At 44.5% G+C, this 19,521-nt stretch overlaps 1 protein-coding gene across 15 annotated transcripts in view; it reads left to right on the forward strand.

Annotated features, from left to right (window-relative positions):
- Nucleotides 1–253: 253 nt before the first annotated feature.
- LOC106583045 (MAP7 domain-containing protein 1) overlaps nt 254–19,521 on the forward strand; it is a 62,706-nt gene continuing 43,438 nt past the window's right edge. For 12 of the 15 annotated variants that reach the window (XM_014166806.2, XM_014166850.2, XM_014166822.2 and 9 more), the window contains exon 1: nt 255–611. In XM_014166806.2, the coding sequence (XP_014022281.2) occupies nt 545–611 (67 nt within the window). In that variant the 5' untranslated portion in view covers nt 255–544. Of the gene's footprint in view, nt 612–14,241; nt 14,333–19,521 lie in introns of all 15 variants that reach the window. The other 3 variants (XM_014166812.2, XM_045704268.1, XM_014166879.2) reach the window with 2 other exon arrangements.

The following is a 19,521-nucleotide window of genomic DNA, read 5'->3' on the forward strand; positions in this document are numbered from 1 at the left end:
CTGGCTTCATTTGGAATGAAAGGGGTATACATTTGTATCATATGTGAAGTATTTGATTAAACACGTTTAAACATGTACATAGTCAAATATAAGTCATTACAACATAATACTACAAATATATGTTATTCGTTGTGAATTATATAATGCGGTATAAATATTGAAAATAAACGTGCTCCATAACATATTCACACCCCTACTGACTATGGAACAGTCCGATCCGGAGGCCAGCATCTGACTGTCCGTACAATGAACATACGGTCAGCTGTTGTGTGGGTTTGACTTATTTCCCCTCTCTCCTCCCCCTCTGTATCTTTCTGATCCTGACAATTTAGGAACGTTGATGGTATTGCAGCCCAAATAGTTTCCAACCAAACACATTGTTGTTCTACCTACCCGGTGCGTTTCCAGCGTTCTCCATTTGGAAATAGGGGTCGACTGCGCGCGCTGGTGAGCAACTAGAGTGACTCAACCAAGTTTCCCTTCTGTCTGAGGAATGAGTATACATACGGTCGGGAGAGGACGAGCCCAAAAGCGCATGATTTGAATGAATAAAATGCAAAGCAAAGACCTCGACACCGATTTGGTGGGAAATGCGTTGCCTGAAGCAATATGTAAGTTACCTATTATTTTATTGAACCTCGTGTAAATTTCACGCACGTTGAAACGTTTTGTGGTTCGACCTGTCAATGAATTCGAGGATTTTCTGGTGGCCTTTCTCACGTATCTCCCGACAAAACTTTTTTTTAATAATCGAATGATCTTCATACCGGTCATTTGCGCGGTCGCTGTGCGTGTGAATGCGACATTGTTTGAGATCGAACGAGCTTAATATCTTCTCATCTGTATCATTGTTAGGCTATGTGTGGAGTAGTCTAATAAGGGATATTTCCACTCTATAAACGTGTAACAACACATGTCGAGGATTTGTCTAAATGTTGATTATTAGCCTAGTCAAAAGGAAGCAACTAGAGGAAGCAGAGCTATACATTCACCACATTCACAAACAATTCATAATAGCATAGGCTAGTCCGGATTGACTTCCGTCCAAAAAGGCTCCATAATACAGCCTAGTCTATTTCCACAATACAGCCTAGTCTACTAATTCTTCTCTAATCCGTATGACAACAACAACACATGAGAATATGCTGGGTTTAAATCATTGGATTTTCCTCAACAGGTTTCACAACAAATGTATGACTAGTGTCTCTAACAGCCTTACCCAAACACTGTCCATTCGATCGAAACTAAATGATTAATAATTAATACAGCGCGCTTGATGAGGTAATCGCTGTCCCCAACCCCCTCCCCATGTTTACATTATGAGGTCACCGGTCTGGCATCCGTTCCGTTTTCCCCTCAACCGGCTTATCATATGAGCACCCATCAACCGGATAACGAACGGCTTCTGTTCTGTGCCATTTGATCTTGACTAGCCCAGTTCTAATGCAGGGATTCATGGTTCATGTATCTTTAATCCAGGTGCCTTCTGATCTGTAAATTAATACACATGAGTACTGTGATTTAGCCTACTGAGATCACATGCCCTTTAATCAGAAGTCCAGAGCCAAAGTGCAGGCAGGGGCCAACTTAATCATCTGGCCAGATTGATTGATTTACTCTTCAAGTGCTATGATTTTAAATGTGCAAATTACAATCGGTGACTTTGTTGTCCTGGAGAGCTAGTGTTCAAGGACAAAGTTATCCACTGGATTTTATAAGCAGTATGCTATCATTCTGTCAGTGGACTTTTGCATAAGAGTGTTTAACAGTGACCGGTCAAAACGGATGTGGCAGGAGTATGAGTGCAGTTGTGCATTCCCTTCGGGACACACACACACACACACACACACACACACACACACACACACACACACACACACACACACACACACACACACAACATAACCCTGTATTTGTCAGATGAGAGATGATCAGAGGATTGTCGTATTGTTTCGGGAAATGCCTCCTCGCCTCTATGGCTTTTCATGTGTCATCATAATGCATAAGGACTATTATGAAGTATAATTATGAGTGAGTGAAGGACTTTTAGACTGAAGACCAGAGCACAGCCATTGATGTCATCCAGTTAAGAGAGCATCAGAGGCTATTTTAATGTTCCATTTCACACAGCCAGATAAGCAGCTCCATTTGAATACATGAATATAGGTTTATTGTGAAATAGAGGACAATGCACTTTCTCTCTGAATCAGCCATACCTGATAATCACCAGGCCCTATTTTGTGCAATTAGCCTGTCGGCCAATTATCTCTGTGTGAGTAATAACACTCCCAGTAAAGAATAAAGCAGCTGGGGGCGGATTGCTAAGATCCTCAAAACGAAACCTCCCCAGAAGGAAGATGGAATTACCCAGATTCTCAGGCAATTCATGAGAGGAGGTAGTTGTGTCATAATGCAGGTGAGGTGGTGTTCACTGGTTAGAGCTGAGGTTGTCAAAGAGCTAGAACGATTGCATTGATCTATTACCCTGCTCTGTTAGTAGGACAAACACACACACCATGGACAACAGTGTCCAACCAAGAGCTTCCTTCCTACTTCCTGTGGGCTGCTGGATGGGTGGGTTGTTACTTGTTTTGGCTGAGATTCATAAGAATGGAGCTCCACCCTGTTGACCGTGGAAACCTTGACTAGACTCTGCTGTATCTATCTAGCAGCTATGTCATTGATAGCCTGGTGTCAGATCTGCTTGTGTGGTCTTGCCAACCTCATATGGTCATTGGATGACAGTGACAATGGGAGTTGGCTACAGCACACACCAATCTGGAACCGGGCTATGTCACTGAAGGCCGTGTCCAGGAAACGCGCCATCCTCATTATGTGCATTGTAGCCTACAGAATTCTTCTTCTATGATCTCCGCCCCTTGACAATGAGCAGAAGCTGTTTCTGAAGCTGTCTGGAATGATTCACGAGGAACATGTTACATGAGCTAAAAATGTAACAAAGTGACGACTCATGCCCACTGACTGACTGGTCCTGTTAAAGATCTTAGCCAGTCTTCATCGTCACATTCCTCAAGCATGAAGGGTGAGCTGTCAAGCCCTAGCCGAACTCTGTTGTCGTGTGAGAACATTTATAGAAGGGATTTTCCCCAACTTCAGTAGAACACTCAATCAATATTTTAATGTTCTAATCCTTATTTTCTTTAGGGTTGTGTCCCAAATGGCACCCTATTTCCTATGTAGTGCACTATAGGGCTCTGGTCAAAATTAGGGTACTATGGGGAATATTTGGGACGCAGGCTAGATTTGCATTCAGGCACTCGCCCCGCTGAGCTCTCCTTCTCTCTGCACCGCCAGTCCACCACTCGTTCCATGCCCTTGGAGTCGGCAACCATTTGGTCTTTCTCTCTAATCTGTTCTCTGTTGTTAACCTGCAAATCTGAGGCAGGCTGACTGGAATCAAGAGCTTTCTTTCTTTTTCGAGGCTAGCTACACCATTGCTAGTGCACTCTAACCATGACACACACACACACACACAAATGCACGCGAATGCACTCACGTGTACGCACGCGTACGCACGAGCACATGTACACACATGTACACACATGTACACAACACACACACACACACACACACACACACACACACACACACACACACACACACACACACACACACACACACACACACACACAGACACACACACGGAGTATGCTCTACCCATCAGAGAGGACTATAAAAATAACACTTGTCTGAAATGGTTACTGTAGACGTCACAGACAGTACAGGATATATCATATAGAATTCAGGCCTTCTGAATAACTTGTCAGGTACCTGTGAGGAGCAAAGTGAAGGGAAGCCATCTTGACGTGTGAACTCTGGAGGCAGATCACGTGAATACTGATGTGATTCGTACTGGCATGTTCTGATATTTACTGTAAATGTCAAGTGTGTAACTGCACAGCTAATGGTAACTGCCTATAAACTGATTGAGGGTCGGCCATAGTATCACAGTTTAGGCCTACTTTAAATCTTAACAACGTGTGTAATATTGGGTCACGCACTTGCTGATGCACTGTAATGCTCAATAGATCTAACCAACAGATCAATAAACTTCAAGGTCAATACTGTTTGTTGTGCGTTTATTCCAAATGGCACTATACATGTAAGTTGCCTCATTAATCAATAGCAAATATTGCTGTGACTGTACTTGCATTGTTGTGGAGATATTTGAGCCTAGCTGAGCGATCGTGTCTTCCTGCCTAAAGCGTTATAGCTTGTTCACTGAGTTCCATGTTGTAGCCTACTGTTACTAACCCTAGTTTGTACAAACACGCTCGTCATCCTGGAGGATGAAGAGTCTTAGCAGACTGACAGGGAAACAAATCGTAGCGTCTGACAGGATTTTTTGTATTGTGTAACCCCGTCAGGGAGCCCAAGTACCAGGCTATCAGGCCTGCAGTGAACAGGATTACTCAGCTAGCTACGCAGGCACAGCTTCAGCTGCAGGAGCTGCTCTTACGTAATTAGGAGAATATGTGAATTGTGAAGCCAGTGTCCAGTTTTCTGGAGACAAAGCTGCATTATTGAGTATATTTGTGAATTAGTTAGAGATTGGTGGGCTACGAGTCTCACGTTGACACACTTTCTAGTACTGATGCACCGATATGACATTTTTGCCTGATATCGATATCCAATATTTTCCTTGACAAAAAAACGATACCGATAACCAATATTTAACATTTTTGCGGCCTTTTAAGCATTCATTGGGGCGGCAGGTAGCCTAGTGGTTAGAGCATTGGGCCAGTAAGCGAAAGGTTGCTGGATTGAGTCCCCGAGCTGACAAGGTAAAAATCTGTCGTTCTGCCCCTGAACAAGCCAGTTAACCCACTGTTCCCCGGTAGACTGTCATTGTAAATAAGAATTTGTTCTTAACTGACTTGCCTAGTTAAATAAAGGTTACACACACACAAACACCACACTGACCAAAAAGTTATTTGGTTGTGTCACAGGCCGGCTCATAGCCTGTGGCAAAAATGAGGGGACACGAACAACAAGTATAGGCCAATCAAAAAGGTTATTTATTATAAACCACAAAGTATTAACTTTAAACAAAGAAAAAATAATGAGGTGTGGAAATGTCATAATGTAGGGTGTATATAAAGTGCAGGAATGCATGAATCTGTGTGTGTGAATATGACTGAGTGGAAACTACGTAAAACTACAAAGGAACAAACAAAACAGGTTCATACCTGGAGGAGCAGAGAGAGAGAGAAGAGTGGTTAGTGAAGCATTTTAAATACCCTGAGCCCAGGTGGCTCAAATCACTAACGACCCTCCTCTGCCTGCAGGAGGAACCGCCCCTGCACTGCAGAGGAGGGGCCGTGACATTTACGTATGTCCCCATTACCTGTAAAACATAATCAAACCTATTTCTTTCATTTATGTGCTGTGCTGTTTCGTTGTTCATTTTTTCAGTCATTTCATTCTCAACGAGGATTTCTCTGGAACGGCGTTTGGGTCTTTGCGTGTCAAAAAAGATACACGCCAAATAGTGTTATTGTAACGGCTGTCTACGGAAGAAGTGGACCAAAATGCGGCGGAGTTAGGGTTCGTCATTTTTAATGTTACGAACACTATGCAATTAACAAAACAACAAAACTGACAGCCAACACAGTCCTGTCAGGTGCAACAACAGTGACAAGCACAATTACCCACACCACACAACGGAAACGTAGGCAACTTATGTGTGACTCCCAATCAACCACAACCCTCTACAGCTGTGCTTGATTGGAAGTCACACGGCCAAAATTAAATGAAACAATAAAACACTTACTCCCTTCTGCCACGTCCTGACCCAACTACACCCTCTACTGGTCAGGACGTGACAGTACCCCCTCAAGGTGCAGACCCCGGGATGCACCTAAAAAAAGGAAAACACAAAAAAATCCCCAACAAAAAGGAACACCTAAACAATAAGGGAGGGAAGGGAGGGTGGCTGCCGTCACCGACGGCACTGTGCTACACCCTCCCTCCCCAACCCACCTATCCTGGAGGTGGCTCAGGTGCAGGACGTGGACCTCGCTCCACCTTCGGCGTCGCCCACTCTGTTGGCGCCCGATCGCTGCGCCGGGCAGACGGGCCACTCGGGCTGACCCTGGCAGACGGACCACTCGGGCTGGGTCGGAAGGCATGCGGGCCATCGGCTGGGCCGGAAGGCATGCGGGCCACTCGGGCTGGGCCGGAAGGCATGCGGGCCACTCGGGCTGGGCCGGAAGGCATGCGGGCCACTCGGGCTGGGCCGGAAGGCATGCGGGCCACTCGGGCTGGGCCGGAAGGCATGCGGGCCACTCGGGCTGGGCCGGTGCACTCGGGCTGGGCCGGAAGGCAGGAGGACCACTCGGGCTGGACCGGAGGGCAGGAGGACCACTCGGGCTGGACCGGAGGGCAGGAGGACCACTCGGGCTGATCCTGACAGGCCGGGCACCCTGGCAGATCAGGGCAGGCGGGCACCTCTGGCAGAACCGGGCAGTCTGGCCACTCTGGCAGAACAGGGCAGTCCGGCCACTCCGGCAGAACAGGGCAGTCCGGCCACTCCGGCAGAACAGGGCAGTCCGGCCACTCCGGCAGAACAGGGCAGTCCGGCCAGTCCGGCAGGACAGGGCAGTCCGGCCACTCTGGCAGGACAGGGCAGTCCGGCCACTCCGGCAGTTCAGGGCAGTCTGGCCACTCCGGCAGTTCAGGGCAGTCTGGCCACTCCGGCAGTTCAGGGCAGTCTGGCCACTCCGGCAGTTCAGGGCAGTCTGGCCACTCCGGCAGTTCAGGGCAGTCTGACCTCTCTGGCGACTGTTGACTGGCGGGCAGCTCTGACGACTGTTGACTGGCGGGCAGCTCTGACGACTGTTGACTGGCGGGCAGCTCTGACGACTGTTGACTGGCGGGCAGCTCCGACGACTGTTGACTGGCGGGCAGCTCCGACTCAGGATTCACCAGGCTGGGGAGACCCACTGGAGGACTGGTCCGTGGAGGAGACACGGGCTTGACCAGGATAGAGAGACCCACTGGAGTACTGGTCCGTGGAGGAGGCACGGGCTTGACCAGGATAGGGAGACCCACTGGAGGACTGGTCTGTGGAGGAGACACGGGTTTGACCAGGATAGGGAGACCCACTGGAGGACTGGTCCGTGGAGGAGGCACGGGCTTGACCAGGATAGGAAGACATGCAGGAGGCTTGGTTCTGGGCGTAGGTACAGGATGTGCAGGGCTGGGAAGACATGGAGGAGGCCTGTTTCTGGGCGCAGGCACAGTCTTTACCAGACAACCAGCACGCACCTCAGGACGAGTATGGAGAGCTGCCTCAGGTGACATCATACCCACGACACGCTCATTAGGGCGAATGCCGTACTTTATGCACCACACTAGCAGCTCTCTCATCTCTCTCTCTCCTAATTTTCCCATTAACCCCGTCACAGTCTCTGTCTCATAGCCCTCGCTCACCTCCAATGTCATCCCGACTGGCTCTGGTTCCGACCTCAGCTCCACCGACTGTCCCGTGTGCCCCCCAAAAAAATATTGGGGCTGCCTCTCGCGCTCGTTGCGCTCTCTCTCCTCGTAGTATCGCCTCTCCGCTCTCGCCGCTTCAATCTCCCACTGCGGGAGGCGATAATCCCCAGCCTGAGTCCATGGTCCCTCTCCGTCCAGGATCTGTTCCCATGTCCATTTGTCCATAACGCAGTAGTCCTGCTGCTCCTTCCTCTTCCGCCGCTTGGTCCTGGTTTGGTGGGTAATTCTGTAACGGCTGTCTACGGAAGAAGTGGACCAAAATGCGGCGGAGTTAGGGTTCGTCATTTTTAATGTTACGAACACTATGCAATTAACAAAACAACAAAACTGACAGCCAACACAGTCCTGTCAGGTGCAACAACAGTGACAAGCACAATTACCCACACCACACAACGGAAACGTAGGCAACTTATGTGTGACTCCCAATCAACCACAACCCTCTACAGCTGTGCTTGATTGGAAGTCACACGGCCAAAATTAAATGAAACAATAAAACACTTACTCCCTTCTGCCACGTCCTGACCCAACTACACCCTCTACTGGTCAGGACGTGACAGTTATAGTGTCAAATAAGCTTGTTGACCAATCAGGACCTGAATAGGACTGCACGTCACATAATAGTTTAATGTGTTCATGTTTTTTTTACATAGTTATTACACATTGATTACCCTATCACTCGTATTTCATATGTCACAAAGATTCATCGATATGTATGCTCTGATGCTGGTAAAGTTGTCTGGCGCACCTACAGTGCTGGTCATAAAAAAAGCTAGCTAGCTCATCATGGATGCCAACAATGTTCTTCCCCAAAAACACAGCAAAACAACATGATCTGTTTCAGTAGCTATAGTTAGCTAGCTAACTATATAGCTAGGTGTCATCATCTAAAATAACCCTAATTTATAAGACAGTTCTTATTTGATTAATGGTGGTCGGACCCATCTATGTGACGCCAGCCACAATGAGGATTAGCCACAATAGTGGACTTTGCGGTTAGCCTTCAAAATAAAAGTATGTAATTGACTGCTGCAAATGAATACAAATAGTAGAATAATGCCATAATTTAAAAGATAATGCTAAACGAGGTTGGAATGTTGTTAGATAAAATCAGCAAATGACAATAATTTGTTAATTTGACCAAAATCTGTTGAAATCACACTGGATGTACTATGCTTTAAAATTGCATTGGGGGCATACTTATTTCACTGTACAGCCTTACCTATGGATTGTGGATCAATGATATGGGGTATCGGTCTACTCAGTGACACCCAGAGAACATTAGCGTCGTAGCTCTTATTGCGGGACTCTGAAACAACTGAATTGAGCCACATTTATTGTCAAACTATGTGTACTGAACACTATTCCTGAGGAAAAACAATACTGTGTGGATGTTTTGGTAGTCTGATAACTCTGAGGAGGACGTTGGGAAAAAATATATTGGGTATTGAGTAGACTGATACCCCATTTCATTGATCCCCAATCCTTAGGTAAAGCTGTACAGTGCAATATGAATGTCAATACAAGGCTGACTGGGGAGGTGATTTCACACAGTCCCATGATAAGAGCTACATTTTACATTTTAGTCATTTAGCAGACACTCTTATCCAGAGCGACTTACAGTAGTGAATGCATACATTTCATACATTCTTTTCTGCGTACTGGTCCCCCGTGGGAATCGAACACACAACCCTGGCGTTGCAAACACCATGCTCTACCAACTGAGCCACACACAACACTAATGTTTGCGTAAACTCTTCACAGTTGTGTTCTGTGGGTGTCACCGTGTAGACTGATACCCCATTTCATTGCTTCACATTCCAACCTTGTTTAACATTATCTAGTCTAAATATGGCATGATTTCACCAATTGTGACCTTCTGCATCACTTTCAAATAGGTACTTTTGAATGCAAACCGCAAATTCCACTATTGTGCCTAATACTTACTGTGGCTAGCTTCACAACGCATAGCCCGGTCAGGTCGAGCCTCACTAGCCAGATGAAGCTAGCTGGCTGCTTATAACGTTAGCTTTGGGCTACAGGGTTAAGTAGCTGGCTAGCTATTTATTTTCATGAACTGAAGTTCAATTTAAATAGGCAAACAACAAGTGGCTACCTAGCTAATAGTTACTCACCAGGATTCCAAAATCATTGCCAAGAGTAGTGAAAATGACTGCAGTTTCTACTGGTCATTGTTTTCAGGCTGGTTGTATTGGTGCTAGCTAGGTATCAAGCTAAAGCTAGCTAGCTACCCCAGAAGTTGCGGTCGATCAAAAAATGCTTCATTACCAACGCGGTATTGTAAACACATCGTTCGTGGCCGGTGTTTGCTTGTTTGCAGTCTTTTTTGTACAGCTTTGACAGTGCTACTGATAGTAGTAGTGGTGCTTGGCTTGCACGTGCAAATTCAGAACACACAACATTCTATAATAGAACTGTGTTATTTGATGTGTCAAATTAAAAGCTTATTTAACGCGTCAAATAGTGTTATTTGACGTGTATCTTTTTTGACACACAAAGCCCCAAACAACGTTCCATAATATGTCGTGAAGCTAACAGCAGGGACGCTATTACTGTGTTACTCCGGTAGGGCAACATCTGAAAAATAGCACACTTGGTAACGTTAATGTGTACCGGTGCTCGACCAGTCGCGAAAGCCAACATCACCCACGACAGAGAACGGTTGGTTGTCAAGGGCAATGAATTCCATTATCTTGGCGTTAATGGATTTCACCATTGAGTTATCTCGCTGAAATGTTTGTACTCTTTCAAATGACTGCTCGACTTGTTGACTGCTCAATCCACACAGCAAACATTATAGGCTAGGTTAGGAATGCTGTGTTGCACGTGTAGTGCAACATTTTACGTGGCGTCAGGTACCTACGTTACATAGGTATGCAGGTCAGCATTGACATCAGTTTTTCACATCGGCGTTAAACTAGACATCGGGCCGATTCCGATATTGGCATTTTTAGCTAATATCGTCCGATTCCGATATGTTCACCGATATATCGTGCATCCCTACTTTCCAGGCTTTTTCCACTCAGCTTTTTCAGAATGAACGTGAGAAAGATGGAAATTGAGGTTCATGGACTGGAGACCAATGGCTTCTAAGATTTGGCGGATTTGGCAAATTTGCAGGTTCACATGTAAAAAAGTGATATTTTTTATGTAAAAGTTTTTCACGTGAAACTGCAAGTTAGATTTTTACAAGTGATTGTTTTTCACATGTGAACTTGCAATTCCACATGAGAAAGTGAAAATCCAATTTTCAGTTTCACATGTAAGAAAACTCCAATGTTTGTAAACAAAGTAAATGTAAACAAACACTGTATAGTATAGCAAGGAAATACTTTTTAAATGCGAGAGCAAATTAATTGTAAATGGATGCAACATTTTGTATTTCAGTTTAAAAAAATAATTTATGAGCAACTAAATTAAACACCTCCCTCTTTCCTGCAATTTGACTTATCTTTGGTTATGTTACCCTGGCCTTTGCTTTTCCTGCCTTTTTTCTAGTTGCAAGTTGTGGTACATTCCTTTCAGCAACATAACACCCTGCATCCCACTGCTGGTTTCCTTCTGAAGCTAAACAGGGTTGGTTCTGGTCAGCCCTGGACTGGAGACCAGATGTAGCTGAAAGGGGTGAAAATGTGAAAAATATACATGTTGGGTAAAATAAAATCCACAAAAATATAAATTTGAAACTTCACACATTTCTGAAAAACATGTTTTTTTTTTTCACCTGATTAAAAAAAATATATATGTGTAAGGGTGATCACAAATGTAAACATTGCTGTCGTATAGAGATGTAGCCTAAGATTGGTATTCTAGACACATTTTAGTTGTCAGATTTGATATATTGGGTAATATGTGATCATCTTACTGATCATCTTGAGCTTCTAACAATGTCATTGTTGGATCAACTTGTTTCGCATAACTTTCCTCAGAAAATACTTCATTTCAACTGGACATATGGATGTTACCATACATTATTCCTGCATAGTTGTGAATGAGTCAGCGAGTGGATGAGACTATGTAGACCAGGGGCGGGCAAACTTTTTGGCTCGAGGGCCACATCAGGATTTTGAAATTCAACGGAGGGACGCATTTTTTAGGCTCTGTTTGTTTAAATGAATTTGATGGGGCCTCCCGAGTGGCGCAGCGGCCTAAGGCATTTTTAAATGTTTATATATATATATATATATATATATTTTTTTTATGTCCAGCGGGCCGGAATGAAGTGCCCGGCGGGCCGGTTAGGGTCCACGGGTCGTACTTTGCCACCCCCCCTTGATGTAGACTGTGCATCCTACTATAGCCTAGTTGTGTCAGTGCTCTTTCGCTTCATCAACATCAAAGCTGGTCTAGAAAAGACGTGTTTTTGCTGCTGTGTGTGTCGATGAGCTTCCGGCTAGCACAGAAATAATTCATCCTCTGAAGATTTCAATTTTATCGCAGAGTGAGATTTCAAAAGGGGGCCCATTTTCAATCTCTTGATTTGAGGGAGGACGAGAGAGATGGCGAGCAAATAGAATGTCTTGTTCGTTATATAATCTCATTTATCATTTCACTCCTCTGTTTTATCATCTCATTTATTTATTACCGGTTACAGTGCAGAAGGAAGACCCACCAGAAGGATGAAGGCTCTATATCCAGTATAATCCAGTTAATTCCATATGAATGGTTCTTCTACCCAAGATTACGTTGCCAATCAAATGCCCCGTTTCCCAACATATTAATCGGGTTTACTTTTTGGGAAGAATTAAAAAGTATTTGCATGGTTAAAAGGATTAGGCAAATCCTAAATCCCCTATAGAATTTGGAAATAAAATCAGCAGAATAAGGAGAAGGCTTTACTTTGCTCTCCTATTTAAGAGGTATGGCTCGTTGTTCGAATGCTAATGGAAAGGGTTACCCTTCTAAGTTTGTAGTATAGGAACAGGAGTTTTCCAGACCACTCAACCTAAGCAGGGAAAACTCTGGGCCCTAGTAATGCTGGTATGTTGTTGATGCAGGAGGGAGGATGATTTAGAAGGATAGGGTTAGGAAGTAGCCCTCCTCTCCCACATGTTCAAAAAGGCCATGCTCAGCAAAATGCACAGACAAGGTGGGTTTTGAATGAGGACGGGAGAGAAAGAAGAAAAGAGAGGGAGCGGCCACAGAGTGACAGAAGTCATGCCAGATTCGTAGTGTTTGGAGTCAGGTCTTTAAACAACAGGCAAGTCTGTGTCGCTAGAGAGTCTAATGTTCTTCGAATGCTAACAATGTTTGGGTGGCATTTCTCTCTTTCTTCCGGTGCAGGGGCCTCCCTGTTTGTGTGTGTGCGTGCGCGCTAGCGGGCATGTGTGTGTGTGTGTGCCTATGTGTATGTTTTCAGCGTGGTGTTTCTCCCTCAGAGGAAGAGTTTCGATGAGGGTGGAGAAGAGGTATATAAGAACCAACGAGATGGGGGAGAAGAGATGAAGGAGAGCTCAGTGGAAAGATATCTTCACCAGGGCCAAACTTCCGAATCCCCACACATAGAGATAGCATCATGTCAGCTATGGTCCCCTCTACAGCACCCAGCTGGTGTAAATCACACCACTCACACTTACCTCAGACACTGACTTCTCACAGGGGAGTGGAGGTAGCCCTCCAGCCCACCTCACTGGAAACCGGCACTCAAACTGTGCAAACTCGTAATGTTCCATAATATTTTATCAGGCTGTGTGTGGATATTTAAGTGTTTTTGACTGAATTTAATCAGACGCAGTTTCTGTTTATTGTTGTGAACTTTTGACCACACTTAAGGTAACGACTAAGCGTCGTTAAATTTAGCTGATAACACTTTTGTGGAGTTCCGCCTCAGACACGCTCAAAGGTAAACAAAAACATAAATGTGTAGACTGAAAATGGGGGAAATAGTTACCTTTCAACCTTTTTCTGCTCTGAATTCTGCTGCCAGAACGACAACCAGTCATTGTTTATGTTAATTCGGGAGCAAGACCATTGCTTTTAAAATGAATGTGATCGTTTTTTTGTCGCCCATGGCTTATGATGTTAATTTGGTCTCTTAAGGAGTTAAGTTGTATGCGTATTCATGCGCATTCACAGCCCCGTTAAATATGTTATTAGTCACGCTTTTAACAGGGCCTGGCAGTTGCGGTAGCCTCTTCAATCCCTTTGGTCATCCCCACATAATACTAGCCTTCTGAAATAGGAGACCATTGATGTTTCAGATGGTTCCAGACTTATCATTGGACCTGTAACTCCAAAGCTCCAGGTATAGTGATGAAAGGCTAATAGCAGATGACAACGAAGTGCTTTGAAGTAAATTGAGTGGCTGAGTTAAATGTAACATACAATCTCATTCAAACAGCTAATTTATGGCAGAGTGGTTCCCTATAAAGAAAGGGTAATTGCTGTATACATCCAGGTTTGTACATGTCGATCGTCTGAAGAGCTCATGCATTCATGAATGTGTCATCCAAAACATTGGACAAACACTGTAGTAAGGCCTCGACAGGGTGCTACACAAGAATTTCAAACCAAAAGGACACAGAGAGGAAGTGACCGAATACCAGAGCCACATGCTCTCTAATAGCTGACCGCCTGACCCCTCACTCTCAAAACACGAGGGGCCCTGAAACGCACACATCAGCTATTTACCAACCTTCCTCTTCTTAATTCTCACTTCCCACCCCCTCATTCTCTCTCTCTTTCTCTATCTCTGTCACTCAGTAACTTGGCGTGGTGCCGTGGCCTAATTATATCACCAAACAGCTGTACCCCACTTCCCTGACTAGGTCGTTGCTGAATGCGAAGGGCTATGGTAAGAAACTAGCTCTGAACTCCATAGCTGCTTCCTATCCTGCCATTTCCTCTCCTCTCAAAATATCCCAGACAGGCTGCTCTGTGCTCTCTTGGTCTTCTTAAAGTCCCAGTCACCAGACCCATCAGCTAATATTAGACCCTGTTCAGCTAAAGGAATTGGTACTGTTCTTATAGGCCACCTCAATGTGTTCTCCCCCCTGCACCGATCAGAAAGATCATTTGGTGGTGGTGGCCATCTTGTCAGAAATATCTTGAACCAAATGTTGTGGTAGTCGTTTGTTGGTTTATAAAGCACTTTGAACTTAACCTCTGACTGTCCACCAAGTGTCCTGTTGTACTATTGACCCACAGGTTCACTAGCCTCCCATGTTGTGGATGATGGGGACTGTACACCAGGGCTATTCAACCATATTCTTACAGGGGCCAGATTTGAAAAAGTTATTTTCTACATGAGATTACTCTTCCTAAGATTGGTATAAAAAACGATGCACTAGCACAATTCTAATCTTATAAAACACTTTTATTCAAATTCATTTGTTGCTACAAGTTCATTTGAAGTGCTTTAAGATTAGCCTTGTTCAGTGCATCAAATTGTTTAAATAATGGAACACATTTGTACTTATAACGCAGTTGACCTGCATCACATTAAATCATTTCTACTTTCCTGTCCGTTTTACATACATAGCTTCATCTTTCGTTTTTGTTTACACATAGGAAGCCTTTTATGAATGGCATATCTCAGTTCACCAGCATCATATTCTGTTCTATTTTCTATTTCTTTATTATTTCGTTATTTTCTTTGTCTAGTTGTTTTTCCCCCCACATATAGAAACCTTTTATGCATGGCATGTCTCAGTTGACTAGCTTTTGCGGAGAAGTCTCTCTCCCCCCGTATCAGTACAGAACGGGTCCCTATAACAAACAGCACAACCTCTGTGGGGACTTAAACTTGTCAAATCTCATTGCAAAGTTATCTTTCAGTTTCTCCTAAAATCTCAGACGTGACAGGAGTGATCTGTACTGATGATGACTGAATGTAGTTGCGCAGTGTAGGGAAATGTAGCATATTTTTTTTGGGGGGGTGGGGCTCAAATCAAAGGAGAAAATAAAAAATGTAAGTCAATCATGTCAATGACTGTTTTATCCCTCCCCTGTAGTCTCAAATGAAGTGCATTCAATTGATTGAAGATGTCACCAAAAAAACATCTGACACGAACTCCTCGTCAAGCGTTTTCGCTAGACAGGTGTTGGCCTTCTTGTGGCGGCTTTCGCTGGGAAAAGCAACTATCTCCTCCCTCAGCTGACACGGGCTGCTCTCTTGAGAGCATTATTACCCTTGCTTAGCCACCGAACATCATTACGTAAAAGTAGATCATGATGCTCAGCAGACTTACGCAACAAGCGATGTTGCGGGCTAGATGTTGATTGCATAACGTTTATGATAGCCATAACCGAGTCCATGGTGTTTTTTAACTCACCGCTGAGTTAAGCGCAAAGAACGCTCTGGTGTATCAGGCAGTGTAAGGATCTCATCTGTTGTGAAAGAGCCGATAGGCAGGCAGACAGACCCTGTGCTCCTGTTAGCAGTTCTGATGGGCTGTAACTGGTATGTTGGGTGATATATATTGACAGCACTTAAAGTGCGGAACTACAGGAAAAACATTTCTCCCATTGGAGAATATTGAACAAGGGCTCCTTTTGGCACTAAACCTCACATTTTTGCAGGACATATTGATGCACCCTTTTTGGTTCCATGTAGAATCCTTTTGGCTCCAGGTAGAACCCTTTTGAGTTCCATGTAGAACCCTTTCCACAGAGGGTTCTTCATGGAACATAAAATGGTTTCTACCTGGAACCAAAAAGGGTTCTCCTATGGGGACAGCCAAATAACCCTTTTGGAACCTTTTTTTTCTAAGAGTCTAGGCCTTGAGAGATTACACATTACTCTTATGGTCTGTTGTGTTCTTGTGGAAGCTATAATTCAAGCTCTTGCCATTATGCAGAGAATCTCTGAACAGTTGGGTGGGACCTTAAAAACACTAACACTATACAGCAACGAACAAGGACTTTTGGACTCTCCTTTATTGTATGTTTGGTGTTGAGACTGTTGACATGATTACTGCTGGAACCTGATGTTGTTTGCCTGAAGTAATGGCCCTGAAAAGGACTATGTTTGAACGAAACAACCTCCGTCACCCTCCCACCTACAGTACCTCACGCAGGAACACACATAGTCCCAGACATCCCTATCTCCAGCATCGGTCAACAAAGTCATAATAATACGAAATGACACCAATATGGTGCCTGGTTTTCATCAATGTACGATCTAGCTACAGTATATGCACGCTTGTGGAATTTAGCATTGTAGCCCGGTTTTCCACAGAGAAACAGTTTGAACCAGCTCTTTTGTTCATCTCTCCGTCTGCTGGCTCCAAATCACTGCTGAGTTAGAAAGCTAACCCTCTGGGAGAGCATAGGAATTTTGGCTGTGTCACTCGTTGGGGATGTACAGAGAGAAGAGGAATAGCAGATAGCAGAGATGTTCAATGACTAACCAGCTATCCAGGCACAGCTGGGTTTTGTAATGAGTGTCTGGCCAACAACAAGGTCATGCGATTGAAGTCTCTATTGTAAGCATGACTGTTTAAACTGGATCTGATTATCTGATGTAAACCCCCTCTATCTACCAGTTAAGTCTCTAATGGGGCTGTGTTGGGCTTGGAATGTGATGTTACGGTCATTTCACTATTGCATTGCTCTTTTGTTACTGGTTTTTTTTTCATTTTCTTTCCCTTTTCATTTATTTTTCGTATTGTTTTTGATACGTCCATTTTGTATGTTACCCAGCCAGTCACTACTCACTCCTAGAACAGTGTTGTCAGTGAAATCCCTGCTGGTCTGGTAACATCTTGAGGTCCGTTTTCAAACGCTCCATGAAATATTGACTGTTCAATTAAGGGGACTTCAATCAGTTGAGTTTGTTTGTAGAGGGTTTGTACACATCGAAACTTAAATCCACACCCTTTACAGCTACTAAACATTTACTCCTCCTTGCTAATGCCCCGTCCTGCCTCTGTGTAAACGCATTGTGACAGGGGTGTATTTGGTGCCATGAGGCCACCTCTCATAGACCAGTGGAGGATTCATCTGGGCTGGAGCAGGTTGCCACGGCTGACTGCTGGATAGAATGCTCAGTTATGAATGGATGACAGCCAAGCTGCACCGGCCAGATATCCAGTTGAGGGTGGCTTGAGTGTGAAGGTCCTATCACTCCCTATTACTGCTGGGTATCTCAACCAATCAAATACTGGTGTGTGTGTGTGTGTGTGTGTGTGTGTGTGTGTGTGTGTGTGTGTGTGCGTCTTCTGGGCATTTCATCACCACGATGGCTTCGAAAAGGATGACAGAGCTTGGGAGGAAAGCATTTAGCAAATGCCAGGCACAAGCAAGCAATTATATTTTGTGGAGTTAAAAAGTAACCTGCAATGTTGTGATTATTGTGCTAATGCAGAATGAAACTGTGTACACGTGAATTAGCGATTTATTTGTTATCTATTTCTCTCTCACACCCGTCATCGCTTGAACTCTAGGAACTTGAAAACAAAGTGCAAATACACTCATTTCGCAGGCTGGCAAGCCCGATAGTTGGAACTTTTAACACACACACACACGTACACACAGTGAGAGCCTTCTGGCGCAGAATTGGTTGTTGTTGTTTACACGGCTCTTCCAATTTGTCTGGGGCCCCACCATAGCCCCTTACATCACCCCATCCGGGGTGAAAGTGTGGGGGCCGAGAGAGGAGCGAGGGGGGTGACGGTGAGGTAATTCATTAGTTCCCTGTCCCATTCAAATGAGATGCAGACCTATTCTCTTGCGGCCTCCCGAGTTCCTCTTTACTCTTTTTCGGAGCAGCCCTTTTCCCTTTCCACTCTCTGATTTCACGGTTCGGGACACGATGCTGTTTCCTAGACTGTTGTTTGCCTCATTTCCATTTTGCAAGAGAACCAAGAGAGAGTTCCCACCCTGTTTACTCAGTGCTCTTTTTCTGGCAAGTTCGGTTTGAAGTCTATTTTTATGCTTGGGCTTCTATTTTGCGAGTCAGTTCCAAGTCCACATATCACTAGCCCTGATTTATTACCGGTGGTTGTCTTGCTGTGCTCGGTCCTATTTTGCCTGGTTTGGCAGGAGACGGGAAGAGAGATGTGCTTGAGAGAGCAATGCTTGGATCTATGAATATTTCATTCCTTCCCTGTCCTATATTTCCATCATGTCCTGGGGATTGCCAGTGCCCATGATAATACCCGGGATTTGATGTTTGGGTGCAGATGAGTGACCGGCTGTGTTTGTATCTGATCTAATTGGTTGATGTCCTGGGACCAGGATCTACATGGGTTTTACCCATGTGCTTTTCTGTGGATAGCGGGAATCCAAGCCTGGTCCGATATATGTTTTCTTGATAAATCTTATGGTCATTGTTTGGCGTGACAATGACCATAGGAGTTGGAAAGGCACTAAAGACGGCACAAACGGATCTGGGACCAGGCTAGGAGATTCCTTAGTTTCACATTCCCATTGCCTTATGTGATGGTTTGCTTCCAAAGACAAAATCTCCTCTCAGCTGTAATTCATGTTTTTGGGAGTAATTTTTGTCATACTTTGGAATTTGAGTCATATGTTTGTGTTGTGGATGAGACAATATCATTGCTCTTTGTTCCTCAATGACTGCATGATGACGCCGCCTCACAATCACATGAGCCGGAGTTTGAAGAACAGGTTGCCAACAGACAGGGTGTGGAAACACACACACACACACACACACACACACACACACACACACACACACACAGTCCGAATTCCCCACTTTTTACAACCGCCAGGGCCTCAGGCACCCAGATTGGCACAGCTGATTTAGGCAGTTACTTAAGGCCTGAGTGAACAGTGTTGAGATATGAAATACCTTACATTCTAAAGGGATCAACTTATCAAGGACACAATCATAACATGTTTATTTTTTTCTATTTGATGGCATTTACAGCTTTCATATGTATTTTGGGCTTTGAAAATAGAAGCACACATGCATAAATGTTTTTTGTATTTTTTGATTGTCAGACCTTGGGGCTTTTTCTGTCATTTTTTATCAGAGATGTCACATCAGTCATTTTTATGTGAAGTGCTTTGATTTGA

The sequence above is a fragment of the Salmo salar genome, chromosome ssa02 (genome assembly GCF_905237065.1).
Source record: "Salmo salar chromosome ssa02, Ssal_v3.1, whole genome shotgun sequence".
NCBI classification, from domain to species: Eukaryota; Metazoa; Chordata; class Actinopteri; order Salmoniformes; family Salmonidae; genus Salmo; species Salmo salar.